General features: G+C 47.7%; 5 protein-coding genes across 5 annotated transcripts; 2 read left to right on the top strand and 3 right to left on the bottom strand.

Annotated features, from left to right (window-relative positions):
* Positions 1-1,740: 1,740 nt before the first annotated feature.
* HRG_08211 (spindle pole body-associated protein sad1) lies at positions 1,741-4,005 on the top strand (the record flags this gene model as incomplete). Its single annotated transcript, XM_044866682.1, has 1 exon — positions 1,741-4,005. One exon carries the CDS (start codon positions 1,741-1,743, stop codon positions 4,003-4,005), a length of 2,265 nt encoding a protein of 754 aa, XP_044718571.1.
* Positions 4,006-4,405: 400 nt separating this feature from the next.
* Positions 4,406-6,932, bottom strand: HRG_08210 (DEAD/DEAH box helicase domain-containing protein; the record flags this gene model as incomplete). Its single annotated transcript, XM_044866681.1, has 3 exons — positions 4,406-5,011; positions 5,060-6,751; positions 6,807-6,932. 3 exons carry the CDS (start codon positions 6,930-6,932, stop codon positions 4,406-4,408), a joined length of 2,424 nt encoding a protein of 807 aa, XP_044718570.1.
* A 522-nt stretch (positions 6,933-7,454) lies between these two features.
* On the bottom strand, positions 7,455-8,594 carry HRG_08209 (methylenetetrahydrofolate reductase domain-containing protein; the record flags this gene model as incomplete). The annotated part of the gene is made up of 1 exon (XM_044866680.1): positions 7,455-8,594. One exon carries the CDS (start codon positions 8,592-8,594, stop codon positions 7,455-7,457), a length of 1,140 nt encoding a protein of 379 aa, XP_044718569.1.
* A 681-nt stretch (positions 8,595-9,275) lies between these two features.
* On the bottom strand, positions 9,276-9,924 carry HRG_08208 (trichodiene synthase; the record flags this gene model as incomplete). Its single annotated transcript, XM_044866679.1, has 4 exons — positions 9,276-9,299; positions 9,355-9,478; positions 9,548-9,849; positions 9,913-9,924. The coding sequence occupies 4 exons, from the start codon at positions 9,922-9,924 to the stop codon at positions 9,276-9,278; spliced, it is 462 nt and encodes a 153-aa protein (XP_044718568.1).
* Positions 9,925-12,471: 2,547 nt separating this feature from the next.
* HRG_08207 (kinetochore sim4 complex subunit FTA2 domain-containing protein) lies at positions 12,472-13,786 on the top strand (the record flags this gene model as incomplete). The annotated part of the gene is made up of 3 exons (XM_044866678.1): positions 12,472-12,475; positions 12,771-12,931; positions 12,992-13,786. The coding sequence occupies 3 exons, from the start codon at positions 12,472-12,474 to the stop codon at positions 13,784-13,786; spliced, it is 960 nt and encodes a 319-aa protein (XP_044718567.1).
* Between the last annotated feature and the right edge of the window lie 8,017 nt (positions 13,787-21,803).

Below are 21,803 nucleotides of genomic sequence, written 5' to 3'. Positions count from 1 at the left end.
GGATGGAGATGAGGGCGGGGAGGTATTGTTTGATGGGATGGCGGGGTATGAAATTAACGAGCTTACCCCTGAATGTTGGCTTGTGGCTCTTGGTACAGGAGCGAATACAGTGCTTCCCGTCACGGACCCCACTCTGTACGTCTATGGGCACCTTGTCGCACAAAAGCCACAGGTCCATTCCCCCCCCTCAGCCACGTGGACGCCGCCGGCATTTGGGCACGTGATCACGTCTTTGCGCCGCCTAATCCTCGGCGCGCTTCGCCAAGCTCCGTCGCGCGTGCCTCCATCACCGACAAAACAAGCCCAGAGCTGCGTCACAACGAGCGAGCATCCTTCTTTGAAGCCAGTCACTTGAGACGCATTATACTCTTGCATCTGCAGATTCAATTTCTCTTTCTCAGCACTCTCCAGCTCCCATCTTTGGCCCATGATCCTCACTCTCGACGACTGCCCGAATCGCTCTTGACGCCTCACAAGCCTCGCCGATTCACAGACAACCCCATGGCTCTTCTCCCGGCTCCGCCCCAAAATGCCCTTTGTTGATCACCGGCACTCACACGGCCTGCACAAGCTGCAAACAGCTGAACGCGTCCCTTCACCAACAAAGAACTGCCCGGCGCCCGGACCACGCCTGGACTTGAACTCGACGTGTCCGGGGCTTGGAGGGCCAGTCGCTGAGGCCCTTTCTCTTCATTTCACGCCATGCCCCTCGGGTAGAGCCGCTTCCCGCTCTTATCCAACGCGGTTTTCTCGGCAGCTCCATTTCCTCACCTCGGACCGCCTCTCCCCATCTCCCGTGCTCAGGCTCACCTGCATCCACCAACGCGTCCCCATCTACCATCTTCCTTGCTAGGATGCCGCCCAAGGCCTCGTCCGTCCGGCAGCAGCCCAGAATCGCCAGCCGAGAACCAGAAAATCCACCGCCGACTCGGAGCGCCTTGTCCCCTTTCCAAAAGCCAAACTTGCCAGCCCTCAAGGCTACCCCCAGCTCACGCCGGCAGTACTCTTACGGCGCTGCAGCAGAGCCACTTCCCTCACGGCCTAGCCGAGGACTTCAACGAGGCCAGGTGCTAGACCTGAGCAACGCCGTCAGAAACGCCCTCATCCGCCGCGACCAAGATGAGCTGCACGATGACATTCCATCGACTTCCCGCGCCCAGTCAGAAAGCGTCGACCCAGATGAGGATGAGTTAGCCAGCGTTTCGGTGGCTGCCTGTGAGTCATTCATGGCGCAGGCCTCTCCATATGAATCTTAACTGACTGTGCTCAGCCAACGTCAAGTCCAGAGCACAAGCCCCCGCACCAACTTTTCCTGGACCCTTCACAGGTCGGTTGACCGAGGAGAGTGAAATCGACGACAACCGCAGCTTCGCCATGGAGAGCGACTACTACGGGGATGCGACGATAGCATCGTCACCCGGAAGTCTACCGCCTCGCCAAGCGACCCGCGCGCTCGGCTCTACTGGAGCCGCTCTCACTAGGTTTCAGTCCCGTACTACAAATTTCCTACACTCTCATCGCCTTCGGAATTCAGCGCAAAGCGATTTCTCCGAGTCTCAAAGCAAGCCAGAAGCCAACAATTCCATGTCCCTGACTCAAACTTCCACTGCGCCAGCAACAGAGCATCGAGAACGTACCGAACGGGCGGATGAGGCCGACTCGGAAGACAAGGGAGAGCAGCCCTTCGAGCCCATCAGCTTGCGACGAGGAGAAAGGACCAACACACCTGCTCCAAGCAACATGGCGGGCACCCGGAATGCGTCTGTCATTGGACAAATCCGGGCGGGCCCGGCCAGCCCACCGGAGTCAGAGGACAGGATACAGCAGCAAAGTTCTACGTCGGCGGCGCAGGACCCGAAACCACTCCGGCAACGCGCGAACAGGCGGGATGCGGGCGAGGACTCGTCTGTCGCCAATCATGCCAAGAAAGTAGGACCCGAAAACGATGATTCCGGGAATGAGGTCAACCTAGAGACTGGACGGTGGCTGAACGGCGCAACCAAAGCAACTGCAGTCTCAAACATACCCTCAAGTCAGGAACACGATTCAACGCGATTTCTTGGTCATGGGGACGACAGACGTGCAAACACTGGGCTCGAAGAGGAACCAGCTATTGACTGGTGGCAGCTTTTGAACCCTTGGACGTACGTCAAGGCCACGGCCTGGATGGTCGAGGCCACCGGGCAGCGGCTCGTGGACTTGTACAGCTCGGTCGTTTCCGCCAGTCTGCGGCGGCACATACTGTCAGCTACGCAGATCCTTCCTCGCATCGTTGCCGGCGTACTCACCTTGGTCTTGGTACTGGCTTTGCTGAGCGCGGGAATGGCCAGGTTCAAAGCCGATGCTGTCGACGACCTCTGGTCGCCCGTGGCGAGAGGCACCCCGTGGTACTCACTAGGAGGCGTCGCGAGGAAAATAAGAAGCTCACTACCCACGCTCTCGTGGTCGTCTCGCAATCGCTGGGACGACATCGTGGCTTCCTGGGAGACGGATGACCCTCGCCACTCGGACATCGATGACTACCTTCAAAAGATAGAGCAGGCATTTCGTTTGCTTACCGAGGCCGGCAGACTCCACGACGCGTCTCTGGAGAAGCTAGAAGCTGTTGTGCCCAAAGTCGTGCATATGCAGCTCAAGGATGGCAAGCCCGTGGTTGCTCCGGAATTCTGGCATGCCCTGCGTGATCTGATCCACGAGGACGGATCATTCTTGACTTTCAACAGGAAAGGTGGTGACTACGAGATGAGCTCGGAGCGGCAGTGGAAAGCCATTGCGATGCGCCTGGTCGGAGACGCGGCGTTTACGAACAAGCTCAACATTAGCATAGGCAAAGTCGAAAGCAAGTTGGTCGACCGGTTGACGCTCTGGGAAACGTGGGTCAGGGAAAACGACGCCAAGGTCAAGCAGAGCCTCGGGTCTGCTCTGGACCAGATCAAGTCTGCGGGGTCGCAGCGCGAATGGGACGAGCGCCTCGGCAAGACGGTCAAGGAGCAAATCAAAGAGTACGAGCACCAAGGCCGCTTTGTCGGGCGCGACGAATACCTGCGGCTCGTGCAGAGCGAAGTCTCCAGCCACCTCTCCGAGTTCCGGGCAGAGCTTGCCGAGCTCCAACCGCAGCTCGAAAAGTTGGTGCGCGAGTCCATCGACCTGGCCAAGGGAGACACCCCTCCCGGCATGAGCGGCGCTGAAGTCACGGCGCTGGTCAACGGGCTACTGCGCAAGGCCTTTGCCGACATCAACCTCGAGGCCCTGGCCAGGGGCAAGATCCACGCCCACTGGGACACGGAGCTGCGCAACCAGGTCAACTACTTTTCGCCCGCGGCCGGGGCCACCGTTGACGCGAAGCACTCCTCGGCCACGTACGACCCCTTCTCCAAAACCTACTCGACGCTCAAGGCCCATAGAAAGGGCCTGCGCGCCCGGAACCCGCACATTGCCGCCCTGCAGCCGTGGCACGACGACGGCGACTGCTGGTGCGCGGCGCGCTCGTGCAACCACCGCGGCAACCCGCACGGCGCCTCGCTCGCCGTGCAGCTGGCTTACCGTGTGGTGCCGCAGCACCTCGTCGTCGAGCACATCTTGCCGGGGGCGACGACGGAGCCGGGCGCCCGGCCGCGCGAGATTGAGCTCTACGCCGCCATCGACGACGCCGTGGTGCGCGAGCGCGTGCGTGACTTTGCGGCGGCGCACCTGCCTACGTCGGCCGACGGCGAGGACAGCGTCGACGGATGGAACTACAAGCCCGCCGACCTGCCGGAGCGCTTCGTCATGGTCGGCCGCTTCGTCTACGCCGGCGCCGAGCTGCATGGCGGCGTGCACGTGCACCGTCTCAGCAGCGAGCTGGTGGCGCTGGGGGCCGACACGGATCACGTCGTGGTGCGGGCCGTAAGCAACCACGGCGCCGTCAACCACACGTGCTTTTACCGCGTCCGGCTCTACGGGCACAATGTCGAGCTGGGCGACGGCGACGATGAGCTCGCCGGAGGGGAAGGGGGCTGGCAGTGACCAACACGCCGAGTCGACGCGGAAGGAAGGAGTACGGCGAACAGAGAGGGTCGGTTGCTGTTTGACCGACGGAATTTCTGCTCTTGTTTTGCTTTTGGGAACGAATGATACCTACAATGCGGCTGTTGCACAAGGCGTTGGGAGAAAAGGGAAGCGGGAGAGGCTCATTCTCCAACAGTTGAAGCAAGGATGGCACTCATATTAGCGGGCCTCGACCCCGAAACATGTCCAGATATTGCAATTTTCCCCAACTTTGCCGCTGATATGTATCTGCGACTGCACTCCGTTTTCCAAGAAAAACCAGCGCGGTGAAGCCCTTTTGCCATATGTAGCGTAGACATTCGGAGCGACGGGGGGGGTATATATCCTGTCCAGACGCCGCCGCCGGTCCACGCGCGTCTCACCCATCCAGCAGCCCCGTGGCCAGGGCTTCCAGGCCCTCGAGCGTCTCGGGCTGCTCGTCGACCTCGAACACCTTGCCCGCCTTGCTCGTCTTCTTCGTTTTGCTGCAGCCGTTCTTGGCGCCGTCGGACTCGTCGTCTTGGAACCATTTCTTGGCCTTTTTCCGCGGCGGCTCGGCCTCAGGCTCCTCGGCCCCGGACTCGCCGGCGCCGGCGCCGGCCAAGGGCAGCGACCGCAGCAAAGCCAGCGCGTCTTGCCTACCGCCGTCGACGTCGGCGCCGCCCAGCACGGGCGGGGGCCCAGCCTCGTCCGTCGACAGGGCCTGCTGCTCGAGGGCCTCCCTGGCCCTTCGCCGGTCGCGCTTCTCCCGCTTGCGCTGCCTGGCGAGCTGCTTGTCGTCGACGTCGGCTTCGCGCACGCGTGCCGCCTCGCTCTCGACGAAGCGCTGCCGCTGCTCGTGCGCGGGGCCTTGCTGCTCAAAGTCGTCCTTGTCCTGCAGCTCGTAGATGGCGTGGGCGGCGCCGTCGTCGTCAAAGACGAGCTTGGTCGGGTTGCCCTTGAACTTGAGCATCTTCTTCTTGGACTGCAGCGCCTTTTCGCGCCGCTTCGAGTCCACCACGTATGGCTCGTCGCCGCCGAGGCCCTCGATGACCTTTGCGGCGCTGACGTCTGCCTTTTTGGACTCTGCGTCCAGGTCGTCGTCGTTTAGGCGCCGCTTGACCTGGAGGAACTCGTCATCGTCGTCATCGTCACCTCGCTGGGCCTGGTCACCCTGACTGCTGTCCACGACGAGTTTCGAGTAGTGACTGGACAGCACATCCTGGTTCTGCCGCTCAAACATCTTGTCGTATTTTGTCCGGACCTCGTTCTTGTTCTTGTTCTTTTTCAGTTTCACGCCCTCGTCGTCCGCGTCCGATTCCGACTCGGACCCACCCGACATGCCTGCGCGCGGTGCGTTCTTGATCCTTTTCACGTCCTCGCCCTTTTGGAACTTGATTTGAGGCGTCCCCGGCAGGCCCATGCTTGCGGCAAAGGCGTCGAGGTCGAGTTTGCTGAGCTTGAAGACGTCTTTGTCTTTTTGCAGATGGATCGCTCGCGTGTAGCTGATAAAGGCCTTTTGCCCGAGGTACTTGAGATCTGGGTTCTGGAAGCACATGTTTTGTAATTGGTCTTTGATGTCACGCTTCTTCTTTTCCTTGACGTGGACCTTCTGGATGGGAATCTTCTTTTGTTGGAGCTTCCTGATCATGCCGGTCTCCTCGCTCGGATCAAGAAAGAGTACGGCATGGCCAGTGCTCTGGTAGCGAGCCGTCCGACCGACCCGGTGAATGTACGTGTCGACGTCCTCGGGGCAGTCGGCTTGTATGACCCAGTCGACGGCAGGAAAGTCGATGCCGCGGGCAACCACGTCCGTGGCAAACAGGCACGAGTTCTTCGCGGCGGTGAAGCGGGAGGTGATTTCGAGGCGCGCCACCTGCTTTTGGCGGCCGTGGAGGTGGAGCAGGGGGATACCGGGCTGGAGGTGGCGGAAGCTCTCGTAGACGAAGCGAACCTGCTTGCCTGAGCTGAGGAAGACGATGATCTTGCTCGTGAGGTTCGACTTGATGAAGCCGTAGAGGTTGTCGAGTTTTTCAGGCAGGGGCGTGACGATGTAGTGTTGCTGGAGGTTGGTCGGGGTGGCGGTGGCGGCGGCCTCGTGGACGGAGACGTACTCGGGGTCGCGGAGGCTGAGGCGGGCCAAGTCGGAGACCTTTTTGCTCTGGGTGGCGCTGAAGAGGAGGGTCTGACGCGTCTTGGGCAGGTGCTCGACGAGTGCGTCGACGGCAGACTGGAAGCCCATATCCATGATGCGGTCGGCCTCGTCGAGGACCAGCACTTGCAGGTTATCGGCGTTGAAGCCGGCGGTCTGGTCGAGGTGCTGGAGCATGCGGCCGGGTGTGCAAACGAGAATGTTCATGCGAGACAGGCGCTCGGCCTCGTCCTTGAGGCTCTTGCCGCCGATAACGAGGCCGGCGGAAAAGGCATGGTACCGGCCGATCTTGCGGAGGACGTGGAAGATCTGGACGGCGAGCTCGCGGGTCGGGGAGATGATGAGGGCGCCGAGGCCGTCGAACTCTGTCCACTGGGCGCGGTAGAGCTTGTCCAAGACGGGGACGAGAAAGGCCAGCGTCTTGCCGCTGCCCGTCTTGGCGGCGCCGAGGATGTCGCAACCCTTGAGTCCGAGGGGGATGGCACGCTGCTGGACGTCGGTCAGGGACTGGAAGTGCGAGGCCTTGAGGCCGGCGGCGGTGGGCTCGGCGAGGGGGAGGTCGGAGAAGTTTTGGATGTCGGTCGACTTGGGGCCCTGGAGAAGGTCAGTCACAGGTGATGCGATGGGAGGCGAAAAGAAAGGGCCTTACGAGGTTGGCGACGGCGGCCTCGAGCGCCTGCAGGTCGTCGTGGTCCCTCTTCCTCTTTTGCTGGCGCACCTCGGTCTTGCCCAGCTTTGGGGGGGCCTGCTTCCGCCGGGGGGGCTGGGTTGCCATTTCGCCGCTGTCGTGGGGGGTTTGGCGAGGTGTTGAAGCCGTCACGATGGCGACGCTGTAGGGGAAAAATTGCCGTCGAGAAATTTGGTTGGCGCTACTCGGTACATCCATCGGCATCGCCAAGCGCCGACGGCCGATGCCCCACCTTGGAGCCTCGTCCTACAGCACCCGTTTGCACTGCCAGCGGAGCCGTCCACTGTGAGTCGCCCGGGTTCAGAGAAAACGCAGGGCTTTCTGGGTGCTGGAGTGAAGTTTCAGTTATATGTATGTACTGTAAGTACCAGTAGTCTACGAATAGTGTCGTCCGATACGCAATTCAACCAACGACCACCTGCGTGGCGATGCTTGCAATTGGAATCCGAGTCATATTTCTGGTTTCTAATGACTCGCAACACAGGTGTTCGCACAATGGATTGCAGGCCTTTCTATATGGAAACCATGTGCGCAGACTCGGCAGAACCAACACCCCGCCGTGCAATCGCAGCAATCATGGCCAGCGACGACATCTGCCACCGTCGTCGGTTACGTCGCCGCCGAGTCGGTGCTGCGACAACCAAAAAGCGCGCCTTGGTTGCTGCACCTGCCAGGCCCCGGGACGATGTTGGACTTGTCGAGGATGAGCGACACGGACTTGCCCTCGTTCGCGTTGAAGAAATGGTACCCCCTAGGACCGCCATGTCTGCACTGCGTGGCGCGGACCTGTTGGACCAGCTCGCTTACAGCGTTGGCGCCCTCGTCCCGGACCTTGTCCTTGTTTCCCTCGAACTTATCTAGCCGGCTTATGAGGTCGTCGGGCACCGTCGCATGGGCCAGCCTTGCGCCAAATTCTACCGAACTTTTGCTCTGGATGGGCAGGATTCCGGGCAAGATGGGGATGGTTGCAAAGGCGTTAGAATACTCCCTCAGTCTTGTCTCGAAACTATCGTAGGCGCTGCCGTTGAAGAACAGCTGCGAGATGACAAAGTCGGCGCCGGCCTCGACCTTTTTCGCGAGGAAGGGGAGGTCGTGTTCAAGGCTCTGGCTTCGCGCATCGCTCGCGTTGAAATGGCCCTCGGGGTAGGCCGCGACGCCGATGCAGAAGTAGTCGCCGTGTTTCTCTCGTATGTGCCGCACCAGGTCGACAGCCCAGGGAAAGGCTTGCGGCACTGCGCTGTTCTCGGCACCTGGCAATCGGTTGCCGCGGACGGCAAAGATGTTTCGGATGCCACGAGCCCTTACATCCTCCAGCGTCCTGTCCATCTCCTGAGTGCTCATGTTGGTACCCGACATGTGCAGCAGTGCCGTGACGCCAAGCTCGCGCTGGCACAGCTCGGCGAACTCCAGTGACTGCTCCGGCGTCGTGTTGCCAATACGCCAGGTAACGCTGACGAAGAGCAGTCGTCCGTCTTGCTTCGCGCTGTCGATGCGCTGCCGCAACTTGGCGAGGCTTGTCTCGCTCTGGGGCGGGACCAATTCGAGCGAGTAGTACTCGTCGTCGGCCGGCAAGGCGGCTATCTTGTCCGAGATTCTTTCCGCCGCGTCGGCCGGCTTCGCTTCGCCGCGCCCATCATTGGCAGCAGCTCGGCCGGGAGGGGCCGATAGTATGGCCTCGGGACTTGACCCGGGCGCCACGGCGGCTACCAGACACGTGGATACAAAGCAACCCCATAAAGCGAGTCTCATGATGCCTGCCCAAGGAGTGGCAAGAGAAGGAACAAGTCGCGCTCTGTTTGCGTGTCCGATGGCTCATAATGTGGCCAAGGTTGGGAGATTGCAAGCAGCGAGTCATTTATGCACAAGCACGGTGGCAGCTTCGTTAGTAATTGGGGTGGACCTTTGCATGGAGAAGAGACTGTGTGGGTTGTGCCGACCTCGCTCTTAAACTCTTTAACTGCCGGTGACCAAACTGCCTAATTAACCAGCCGACCAAGAGCGGTCCAGCACAACAGTACACTCTGTGCTGGTTTAGCAGTCAATCTTTTAGCGCTATAGGCTGAAGTAGAGAGTATCTTGTTCTAGTTTCCTAGGAAGCAAGGGTTTACCCTCGTGAATGTAGCCTTTTTTATCTACAAGTACTCTCTAACCATGCCATGTTGCTGACCTTTTCGATTTAGGCACAAGCACTACAGTCCCCCACTCAGCCTTTAAGGAATTAGTCGCCCTGGAACACGGAATGCTCCTGTAACACAGTGTGCTACGGTAGCAGATTTATGTAATTGCCCTTCCTTATTTCTTAACATTTAGTTGAGGCCTAAGTCAGACTCAACCCAATTTGGTCCAACTTGTACCTTCCAACACGAAAATGCCATTCGATGTAGCCAAGCATATACACATGATAGGCTTCTAAAACCTTTGTTTCCGAGCTTAGCGACCTCCGAATAGTTCTGTCTAGAGACAGTGTGTGGTCACTTGTCCAAGCCAGAGCTGCCAAGTCGCTGCACACCTTTTCCTGGGCGAGATTGGAAATGAGACTGTTCTCCTTTGCAAGAACTCGCTCCTTATAGAAGGAGATAATGTCGTTCACATAGCATATGATATCGCGCAAGTTTGGTACAATCTGCACGTAACTTGCGAGACATTCTCGCTCGGGAAACTCACATTCAGGAAATAGAAAATAGCCAAAGGCGGCCCCATACCCATTTTCGACCCGCATCCACAAAGAAAATCCGGCTGTCGCTTTTGGAAACCCTCCTGGGAATGCCGCCTCTAATGCAAGGCCGTTGATGGCGTCGAGGGTGGAGCCGATGATGATGTTCGTTCCAGAGTCTCCAAAATACTTGGGAGTCTCGATTGTCAGATGACGTGCAAGGCAATCTAAGTGAGGGTGGCCTTGGGGCTCTGCCTTGCCGAATTTCAGGGCAAATGTGCGCATCTCTGGTACGTCGACTAGAAGATCATCGGCTCCAATGGTCAAAATTGCATACACGGCAATGTATACCTAGGGACTTGTTAGACTGCATACAAATCAGCCTGGATACGTACAGTGAACACTAGAGATTACCTTGACGTTCATTGAAAGGTGTTGGTGGCAGAGGGAAGCAAACAAGCAACTAGGCTGGTGAAGATATTGCAGGGGCCGGAATGCAGCATCGGAGAGCTTCAACTCCGCAACTTTGTGCATTACCTTGTCTTCGAGATCTAGGTCACGAGTCACAGAGCTTTGCTGAAGGGAGAAGCCCATGTCCTTCACAAATTCCCTGATCTTCTGCCCAACAAGCTGCGTCTGCGTCGCCCCGTCAAGAGGCTGCTGCCTCGCAATCTTCTCGGCATTCATCATGCCTTTACTGACGAATGTCTGAGACAGAGGCTGAGGAGCGGGAGACAGGAATGCGGATGCGTTTCAAGTCGTAAAGTAAAGAGGGTGTTTTGGAGGCGCGAAAGATGGTACAGACACAAAGATTTGTAGGCCCAAGAGGGGAATAAGGGTAATTCTTATAGCAGAATTATTGGAATTCTAGGTAAGGTACTAATCTAACTCTTTTGCTAGTATCATGTCAACGTCTTCTTCAAAGGCGCTGGGTGGGGTCACAAAATGGATGGGAAGTTGTCTTTTTGAAACCCCCTTGCAGTCAATGACGTGGGCAGCTGGAAGGTTAGCATGCGATATGCGTGGTCTAGCTAAGTTTTCGTGGCCTTGTGACAATCTTGCTGCCCGTTGTGGATGAGCGCTTTACTGACTTACTGTTTTGGTGATGCCCTCGTCACACTGATTGCAGCCCACTAGGATCACAAAGCGGCTGCAGTTACATGCCCCACCGGAACATTAGAGTAGAGGGACTTAGAAATAGATCTGCTCTTCCTCTATTAGGGAAGTATATAACTATGGGTACCTTTTCTCCGAAGGACTTTCCGTTACGCAGCGCAGGCAGCCCGTCTGCCAGCCAATTTGCCATAGAGGTGATCAGGTATATTCCGCGATCAGGCCTCCCAAGAGAATTCAGTATTTTTACCTGTGATATAGGTGGATAGATATATTATCAGAGATAAAGCCAATTACCGGGCAGCATCCGGAAGTGTAGATGGAGCCGCTCGAGGATTGATCCTAGTGGCTGTAGTTCTCGCTAGGAGTATGTGGTCAAGCTGACCGTCCCCCCCCCCCTGCTATATCTATAGATATAGCCCTCATATGTGTAGAGGCATCATTAAGCTGAAAGGCAGAAAGCGGCCCCTTTCTTAATAGCAACCTTCCCCAAGAAGGAATCTAAGCGGTCCCCTACTAGCTCAATATATTAAGAATAGAGATGGACATGCATTTACGCAAGGAGGAGTATGTCTTCTCTCTTTGACACGATGAACGCTGCTAAATGGGGTGTAGATGCTCTTTTATTTGGAAATCTTGTCTAGCTTACTTTGCGCAATGCGTTGTTGGTCAGGCCCTATCGCAATAAGCGTAGTGTGGAGACGAAATGACTGCTGGGAGAAGGGCAAGGAAGATGCTGGCCACAAGGACAAGACTTTATAACCGACCAGTGCTCACCTCCAGGCATGACCTTTGTTCCCTCTTGCCGGGAACCCTGCCACTCTCGCAAGCAAACTCAGCCGCTTTAACGCCCCTCGATATCAGGCCACATCAGGAGCACCTGGGAGCGCGCGCTTGCGGCAGGATTGGTTTGAGGGTCGGTGTTTGCCGTCTCATCATGGGCGCACGGCAGCCAGGCTTTCTAACCATACGCCATACGCCATACGGACCCGTATGGTTTATGGTGTATGGTTTATTCTCATATGGTGAAATAAACCATATATTGCCCATACGAGAAATGACGTCATTGCTCATGACACCCGTGGCAGTTACGACGTTATCCATCTACGATGGAGATATTTTTCTCAGGCAAACAACCCAAGGAGCGAACTCACCGCGGAATGCACGAATTGAACGGCATATGAGAATCAACTCAAATATCCCTAATGTAATTTGGGTCTGCTATTGCATTTTCAGTTCTACACGCAACCTATTCCTAGCTTCCGAATTATGTTTTTGGGTGACATACCGTGACAATCTAAGCAACGTTGGTTACCCTACACTCTTTTCGCCGCATTCATGAGGAATCCACTGTTTTTATCTGGCAGGTTCGAGGACACGATCTACGTATTCGCGCTATCTTCACTAATGTCCCACTGCGCGAGGAGAACACGTCCATGCAATTTGAATCATCAAAGGTTCTGCAACTTGGTAAAACCTCACCAAACGTTAGTTGCACCCATCCACTCGCCAAGCATTTCAGCCTCGGGAACTTTACACCGCGTATGGCCATATATGGTCATACGGCTGATTCAGTATGGTATAGGTTTATTGACAATATATGGGCAATATATGGTTTAATTAAACCATACGCGTATGATTAGAAAGCCTGACGGCAGCCCGTCCATTGGCAAAGATTCATTGCTGCCTACCTCGACACTGCCGCTGCATATTATTATGCATGGTGACAACTGTTGGCTCTGGGGTGGTCGCATCGACCATTGCAGGGCGCTTATAAGTTACAGACGGGTGTCGACGTCTTGCTGGCGGGGTCCCTGTCGGTAATTATCTTAAAAATGGGTCTTAAGTGCGGACAGAGATATGTGTAAGTGTAAATAGTATTACTCGTAATTATACCCCGTAATTACAGAACGTGCCAGACACCCTTTCAGACGCGCCTTCCTTTGCTTCTCTTTTGGTCCTGGAGTTGACAACTGATTAGGTAGTACTCGTAGAGGAAAAATGACGGTCCGGCCTGAGATGCGGGCTTGTATCACGAGCGTCGAACCCCGGACGAACTGATGAGAGGCTGCGAAGACAGATTGAGGAAAAGCAGCCGGGAATGCCCTCGTCGTCCGCCGACTGAACAGTGCCAGATTGCCTCCAACCATGCTATGCAGGCGGCACGACCCTTGCCTGGTGCCAGGGAACCAAGCTTGCGCCATTCAAGTTCCGCCATGATGCGCATCGCGACATCGAGTTTCTCGAGCCCATCGGGGCAGGGCTTCACTCCCAAGTCTTTCGCGCCAAGATCGACGGCCAAATATATGCCGTCAAACTCGTGCGTTTACTTGCGCCGCCTCGAATCGGTTGCCGCTTCGGACTCTAACATTCTCGATAGTTCCGTTTCACCCATCACCGCGAGCTGGCGCCGCCCACCTTCTTCAATCACGGCTTGGTCTCCGTAGATGAAATCATCAATAACTATGACCCGTTCTACTGCGAGTGCCGCGCCTATGGCCGGCTGAAAGAGGTTGGTCGAGAGGACCTTGCCGCACGCTGTTACGGCTACCTTCTCCTCCGCCCAGATCAAGAGGTCGAGCTCAACCGCCGAGGATGCCAGGATTTCTGGCATCGCCGGCCCGCTACCAAGGGTCGCCCCATCCGAGGCATCGTCAAAGAATACATCCCAGGCTGTGACGTGCCTTTTGTATTCAACGACCTGCCCCGGATGAAGCGCGACATCAAGGCCCTGAACCGCCGACTGGGCATTGTCAACTGGGATGTCCGCGAAGACAACTATCGTGGCGGTCTTCTCATCGATTTCAGTCAGGCGCACACCGCGCCGCACATGCAGCTAGACTTTACGTCCAAACTCTTCACGTCCGCAAGCGTCATGGAGTGCTGCGTCCGTGACCAGGCTTGCTTTGACAACATGGTCGAAAGGTGGAATGAAAGCCACCCCCAGCGCAAATTCTGGCACTTTTTCCTGCCCAACGCCCAGTTTGGCATCAACCTTCGCGACAAATCTAGATATCGGCTATCCTTTTACAAGCAAGAAGGTGCCAGCCTGGTGGCTGCATTCTACGACTGGAAGAAGAACAAGCCCGCCAAGCGTACTGCAGCCGTTTTGAACCAGATGAGACGAATCCAAGAGGGCCGGGTCGATAAAGCCACGAGACGCAATGCAACATGAGCGAGGTGGATGGGCAGCGGCTACCGAGAACTTTGCTATTGTCAATGCAAGACGCGATGACCTTACAATGGTACCCGCACAGATAAGGCCTGGTCTCATTCACACAAGGAGCTGTGATAGAACAGACTTCCGACTCGCCGGCAACTCAATGATAGGGAAGGGGGAGAGAATGCGGAATTGTATAGTAAAAGAAAGCGCAGCAAAAGCCTGGTCGCCCATCTATCTACAGTACGAGGGCGTTCGTCACGCTGACTACCCAGATAGAGCAGTATAATGTAAACTCATAGAATTTAGGGGCTTAGCACCCACCCTTAGTTCGATTATTGGTAATTATCCTTCTACCACCGGGCAATCTCCGGAGACTACTTCGTAGCATCGCCCCGACGCCTTTAGATTCGTCTGCTGATCCTTGCCTTCTACCGGGGGTGAAGTCGGGGTATTATGCCGTCAGATCCGAGGATGCCATGGTCACGTACAGATGATCAGGAGGCCCTGAGCGCAAGTCGCTTGATGAAACGGGATAAATTGGAATTAAGGATGGAAGCAAGGAATACCCTTTCACACATCCGAAGTATATGTGACAATTGACCAACGTCTTCGTCTGCCCCCAACCATCTGATCATCGTTGCATCGTGCCTTTGCCCTATTGTTAAACAAGCCAAAGGACCTCTCTTCTACCACTTAGAGGAAGCCTATAGGTTAATAGAGAACAATGCTTCCTTCTTCCCTCCTTACTGGACAGTAGCTGAGAGTGGGAATTAACTGGTGTTAAATACAGGTTAATAATAGAAAGCGCTATTGGGCCCACCGAATCGGGTGGGACGTGCCGTCACCTTTGGTGGGCTCGACAGTGAGGCGGAGCCGCCCCGAGGTACAGTCTACCTGGCTAGGGTCAGGGTACGTAGCTGTCAGCAACCCAGTCAGGGGGCACGCCGTCCACATGACGGCCAGTCGGCTCGCTGCCCCCAAGCCGATTTTGGCGCGCACCCGCTTCCTTCGTCTTCCATCTTGAGACCTGAGGGCAAAAGTCCGTTTCTTGACTTCACCAAAATAGATGTCAGCGGACCCCGGGGCGTAGTATGCTGGCTTTAAAAGCCAGCTACCCCGCCCATCCTATCCAACAAACTCGGTCAACCTCCTCCCATCGCTCTTACCAGTCACCAACAACTCCCCCGCTCTGCCGATTGATTCCACGGCAGAGTCGACCATGGCACCCACCGTCGGTGTCAAACAACGAAACAGCAGGCACGCCGCACATCATGCCGACTTCCTACGAAGATTCGCTTAACGCGAGAAAGAGAAATAGACGATCATAAAACCAGGCGCTCTCGATGCTAGATAGCGCGCCGCCCTTCGTAAATAACTAAAGGATATACGCTTTCTTAAGCCGGATTACGCCGACGGAACCAAGATTAATATCGCCCGGATATTAAGGAAATAGAAGATGTGCGTTTCCCTCGGCGTAATAGGGGAATTTATTTACTAATAAGCACTTAGATACTATAGCGCTACCGAAAGCGGTCCTTAGATAGACGTAATTAAAAGACTTAATTAGCTAATAGCGATAGAATTCCTTAACTATCTTTATAAACGATAGAAGATTATATCCGAAGGTATATCGTAGGAATATTAGCGTTAATATAAGTAGCTATATAGTAGCGTAATAGGTCGATATTTTAATAGGAACGATAATAAGGAGGTTTAAAAGGTATATTTACTTCTTCTTCCCTTCGCTATTAGCGAGGTCTAATTAGAAAGATATTCCTATAGTAGTATAATACCGTTCTAGTTTTAAAGTAGAAACTCTAACCCTTAAATATTAATAGAAAGCTAGTCCTTAGTACTAATAACCTTTTAGTTTTATAAACCTTTAATATTATATATAATAAAGACGTTTTTCCTTTTAAGTAATATCGTATTTACCTCTTAAGCTATTATCTACTCCTTATATTTACTAGAGCTTAGCCTAGTAAAATTATAAATAATAAGAAAAAGAAGCTAAAAAATAAAACTTATAAGGACCTATATAGCCTTAAAGGTATTAAGCTTAATAACTTAAACGATAATATAGATTAACCTATTAATAAAGACTTTTATCTACTTAAGAATATACTTTACTAAGAGGCTATATCGTATAGATAACTAAAAGTACTATACTATAAAGATATATACCTTTTAATAGTATACTATCTAGAAATAAGTATTAATATTTTAACTATAGTAATTAAATTTTCTTATTATAAAGGAGTAGATAGGAAGCTTAAACTATATACTATTTACTCTTAATACTTTTAAAACTATTAATACTTTATAAGGGATAAACCTATTAAGGGGTTTATATTAATAGATATAATAAGGCGTAGTTTAAGTAATAATAAGTATATTATATTAATAATAAGTTAGAGGTTATAGACTATAGAGTATAACTAAGTAATTAAGTAATCGGAATTAAAGATAAGATTATAATAGAGATCGTAATAGTTATATTAAAAGCTATCGAGCTATCTATTTAAAGGAGTATTCCGTTCCTTCCTTATATATCTTAAGAGCTTCCTTAGATCGCTAAGAGCACCGGGTAATCCCGTTACCTAGGAGCGCTAAAGCGCTAGAGCGATCCTACGATCTTAGCCGTAGAGCATTAAAGCGCTCGAGTAACCTATCGCTCTAAACTTAATTAGCCTATCGGTCTATCTAATATTCCTTACTCCCTATATTACGTATCCTCGTAATATATACTAGTCCCCCGCGGTTTACTTAGACCGTAGTTATAATAGGATGCCTCCCCTTCTTTTAGTTTTATCCTTAAAACCTACTACCTTAGCTACTATATATAAATATACCCTTATCGCGTTATATATAAGTATAATCGTCCTTTATCTTTTATCCTTCTTAGGATATACTATTAATAGTATATCTAGTTATATTTAAAAATCTTATTCTTATAATTCTAATAAATTATATTAATAATTAAAGCTAGTATCTTAAACCGAGATCTATAGTATTAAAATTATACCTTACTCCTATTATATTTAGTTAGGCCTAACTTATAAGGTCGGCGAGCGTTTTAATTAGTATTTTAAATATACCTTTATAAGCCGTTCTTATAATAGTTATAATATAGCGTCCGCTTATTTATTTTATCCTTTCCTTTCTTATTATTCTTTTTACTAATATTCCTTTTTTTCTAGTTTATTATATTATAAATTAATAGTAAAAGATTAATTTAAACGAATAGAAAGTAAAAAAAGCATTAAAAGAAGTAATAGCTTACCTAGCTTAGATTAAGAAATAAAAGCGTTTCTTAAAGGACTAAGGTAGTAAGTTATTTTAGTAGGGTATATATATCGCGTATACTATATACGTTAATTAACGCTGTCGCTTATATCTAATAGGCGGCTATATCTTTTTCGTGATAGTTATAAGCCCGGGCGGAGGGCCCGTGGTTCGAGTCCCGCTAGCGCAATTAAGCGCGGTTTTAGCATAGGGCCTGCCTATATAAAAATTCCCTCTATAGTCTAGGATATCTAGGTATCCCGGGACGAATTAACCCGGCATCCCTAAGGGGGTATATCGCGTATACTATATACGTTAATTTACGCTATCGCTTATATCTAATAGGCGGCTATATCTTTTTCGTAATAATATAAGCTATTAATAAAGAAGATAGTATAATATATTCTTTTTAAGATAAATCGGTTTATTTATTAAATAAGGAATCTATTATTATTAGCGAGGTTTAATTATTTAGCGCCTTAAATATATTAAACTAAGATACTATCCTTAGTAACCTTATATTTCTAAGTAAGGGTTCGCTTAATAGAACTATTAAAGTAGAAAACTATAGTAAGTTAAGTACTTAAGTAGTTCCTAGGTATTTTCCTTTAGTTTATATCCCTTTTACTTAATAAGGTATTCTTATTACTAACCTTATTTTCTTATATTTAGTATTTATTTAGCTTTATATTCTTAATTATTATTAACTTTAATTTTATCTTATAGTTTAGCGTTTTATAGTACTAGTTTTAGTAATAAGATATAAAATATTAGGTATATTTATATTACTATTAGTAGCGAAAGTTTATAGTTAACTTTTAAAATAGTTTTCTTAACCTTAAATAGTTTAAGTTTCTTAAAATCTAATTTATTACTTAGTCGTTTTATTTTAATATTTTATTATATAAGGTAGACTATATCTCTCTCTTAAAAGATTAGTTCCTATAATCTTTTCTAATTATAGTAAGTAGATATTTATTCTTTAATAAATTAAAGTTCTTATTATATTTCTTTATATAATTTTTATAGCTAATCTACCTATATTATCGCTCGTTCTACTTATAGTCCTTATTAAGTAACCTTAAGTACTTCTAGGTTATATATATAATTAGCGTATACTAGTAAGAGCTTAGTTATTTTTATAACTAAGCTATTATAAGCTAGTTATACTATTAATAGCTATTTAACTTAATCGTTTTATTTATAGCTAATATAGTATTATAAATATTATTTAAGCGTTTAATTAAGTTATTTTATTTATCTATCTATTTATAAGTAATAAGTAATACTAAGCTTATATTTCGTCCTTAATTATATTATAAGAGCTTACTAAAACTTAGCTATAAATATACTTCCTTTATTAAAGATAATCTTATTTAATAGTCTATAATTACTAATAATAGTTTATAGGAATATATATACTAGCTCTTTTATATTACTTACTTATTTATATAGTAAGAAGTACTTATACTTTATTAGTTTATTAGTAATAATAAATATACTATTATACTTAATATTAGTTATAAGTTCTTTTAATAGTAGTAGCTTTATAATATAGTTAAAAGCTATTAAGTCCTATAGTTTCTTTAGTACTAGTAGTAGTTATAATTCTCTATATAGCTTATATCGTTTAGCTTTACTTTATATATAAAGTTTATATTCTTTAATAACTTATTATACTACTTCCTTAAGCTATAGGAAGTTATATTATTATTTAATCTATTTTATTATTCTTTAGATTCCTTAATATCTATATATAAAATATTTATATATATCTTATATAGCTTTATCTCGTAATATTAATAGTATCTAGGTTTTATTTTTATATATTAAAACTTCTAAATATTTTATATTATATTCGCTTAGTACTTTATATTCTTTTATTTACTTTAAGATCTATTAATATATTAAGTTATTAAGTTATACTTTAAATATTATATTTAACTATCGTTACTAATAGTTCTTATTTTCGTTAATTTTTAAGAGCTATCCTTTTACTATAAGTACTCTTATATTATAGTTACTTTATCGACTAAGGGTATTAGCTTAACTATTTTTTATTTCTTTTTTATAGATTATTTTATAGTTAAATTCTAATAAATATTTAGCCTATTAAATCTATTATCTATTTAACTATTATATTATTACGAAATATAAGATATTCTTATAATTTATATAGACCTTAACTTTATATTTACTTTTAAGAAGGTAGTATTAAAATTCTTTAAAAGTTTAAATAATTACTAAGAATTCTTTATTATAAATAAGGTAATTAAGTTCTATACTATATAGCTTCTTTAAATAAAATATAATTAGTTATAATCTTTTTTTATTATCTTTTTATTTAATTTATACTTTTAAAGTAAAGTTTAATATATTAGTTTTAATTTTAATTTATTATTTTAAATTAAAGGTAATTAAGACTAGTTCTTATATAATTATAGTTTTAATATATTCGAAAGCTTTATTAGCTTTATTGTCCTATATAAATTCTTTTTCCTTTTTTATTAAGTTATATAATAGTACTATAATCTTTCTAAAATCTTTAATAAATTATTAATAGTAATTATTATTATTATTATTAAGATTATACTAAGGACCTAGCTAGAAGTATCTAGAACTTCGATATTAAATAGGAGGGAAAAACTAAAGTACCTAAGGGAAAACCCTCCCCTCTTTTAGTATAGGTTTACCTTAAATAAGGTTATAGTAGTAGTATATATAAAATTTACGCCGGCTACCGCGGGCTTTTCCTACGTATTTATATTTTAGTATAAGCCCTCTTAGGCTATAGCCGCTACTATCCTAAGCGGCCGCGGCCTAGGCTTACTAGCCTAGGCCTAGGGTTATAGGTAGTAGTCTCTCTCTAAGGGGCCTAACTCGCGGGCGCCTCTATTCTCTATAGCTCTAGTATCGCTACTATATAGCCGCGGCCGCGTCGGCCTATTAGTCTATTAGTTAGTAGGGCAGGTAATATCCGGTTACCGGGCTAGGCACTAGTATAGGTCGCTCCTAGGTAGGGCCGGCTAATTAAAATTTAGTTGGCTAGCTCCGCTAATCGAAAATCGGTTCCTATCTAGCTACGCGACTTCTTAATTAAGGGCGCGGCGGCCTATATTTACCGTCTAGCGCATAGTTATTAATTACGCACGCTTAGCTTATATATATATATACCTACCCTCCCCCCTTAGTTTTATTCTTACCTCCTCTTACCTCTTTATTTACTATCTCTTTTATAGGCCTTAATTCCTTACCCGCCTTATCTCTATATCCCTAGGTCTCTCTAGCACTATATTAAGTTCGTTCGTAATTATATTATAATATCTAACTAAGAAGCTAACTTAGGTAGTAGTAGTTTGCCTCCTTTAAAACCCCCTCCCTATAAGAAAGTCGTTACTATAGCGGGATCGGAGCGCTCTATCTTATATTTTACGTATATTAAGCGCCTTACTAATAAGCCTACTTATAAGTCCTTTACTAAATATTAAAACTAGTCTTATAAGTATTAGTCCTAGTCCTTTCTTAAGTTAGTCTTACTTTTAGTACTTTTTCGCTAACTTTACTAGCTATAAAAGCTAAAGTATATATCGCTTATACTAACTTTAACTAGTCTTATTACTAAGTAAGTAACCCTATCCCGCTATAGTATAGTCTAAGTTCGGTATTAATCTATATTTTAGATTACCTTTAAAAGTAAAGAGGCCGCTTATACCCTTTACTAAGCTTAGTCTAAGGTTAACCGCCCCTCCTTTATTAAGAGCTTAGTATAAGAGCGCCTTTACTATACTACTCTAGAAACTTATATTTATACTAGTTAGAAGGCCCTTACTACTAAAGGTAAGGACGTATTAAGCGAGTCTACCTTTAGTCTAGCTATAATCGCTAAGAATATTAAGATACTTACCTTAGCTTTTACCCGTTTTATAAATAATACCTACTATATATATAAGTTCCTAGAAAAGTACCTAAGTAAGTTTAGCGATACTATTAAGACCTTAGCTTAGGTCGGGCTTAAGTTACTCTTAGTTACTTAAAAGACTTTTATAGTAGTTAATAATCTCGCTAACTATTTCTATCTTATTACTAGCGACGACTATAATAGTAAGGATAATAGTTTTAATCTTACTAGGCCTAGTCTAGCCCTAGCCCCTTTTAATAAGGGGGAGGGTAAGGGTAAAGGTAAGGGTAAAGCGGCTATTACGTTTAAGGCTCTATTTAAGGCTAAGGCTAAGGAGTCCGCCGCTATCCCTATACCTATAGTTGCTTTAAAGCTAGTATATAATCCCGGTTTATTACCTTTTATTAGCTTTAATACTAATAGGGGGTGCTATAATAGAAAGGGCCTATATAATAAGACTTATTATAAGGCTTCCCTATAACCTTTAGAGGGAAGTTATTAAGACCGCCTATTACTTTTAGAACTAGACCTTAAGGGACCTTAAGGGCCTAAGGGACTATAGGGACCTAGAGACCCTTTTTAAGACCTAAGGAATAAACTAAAAATCTCCCGTTAAGCTCTTTATAAAAAAGAGGGCCTTACTAGCTTACCTTTATACCTATAGCTATAAGGTATACGCTATAACTACTAATATATAGCTAAAAAGGAAGAAGAAAAGAAAGCTTAATCCTAGAGCCTTTATTAGTTACCTCGTTAGTTATAATTCTATAAATATCTTCCGGATCTCGATTTCTCTTTTATAAAAGGTTATTTTAACTAAGGATATAATTTTTAACGAATCTAGCT

This window comes from Hirsutella rhossiliensis (genome assembly GCF_020360975.1).
Source record: "Hirsutella rhossiliensis strain HR02 chromosome Unknown scaffold00009, whole genome shotgun sequence".
Lineage (NCBI taxonomy): Eukaryota > Fungi > Ascomycota > Sordariomycetes > Hypocreales > Ophiocordycipitaceae > Hirsutella > Hirsutella rhossiliensis.
The sequence above is the reverse complement of the archived record's forward strand: the minus strand, read 5'-3'. Positions and strand labels throughout refer to the sequence as shown.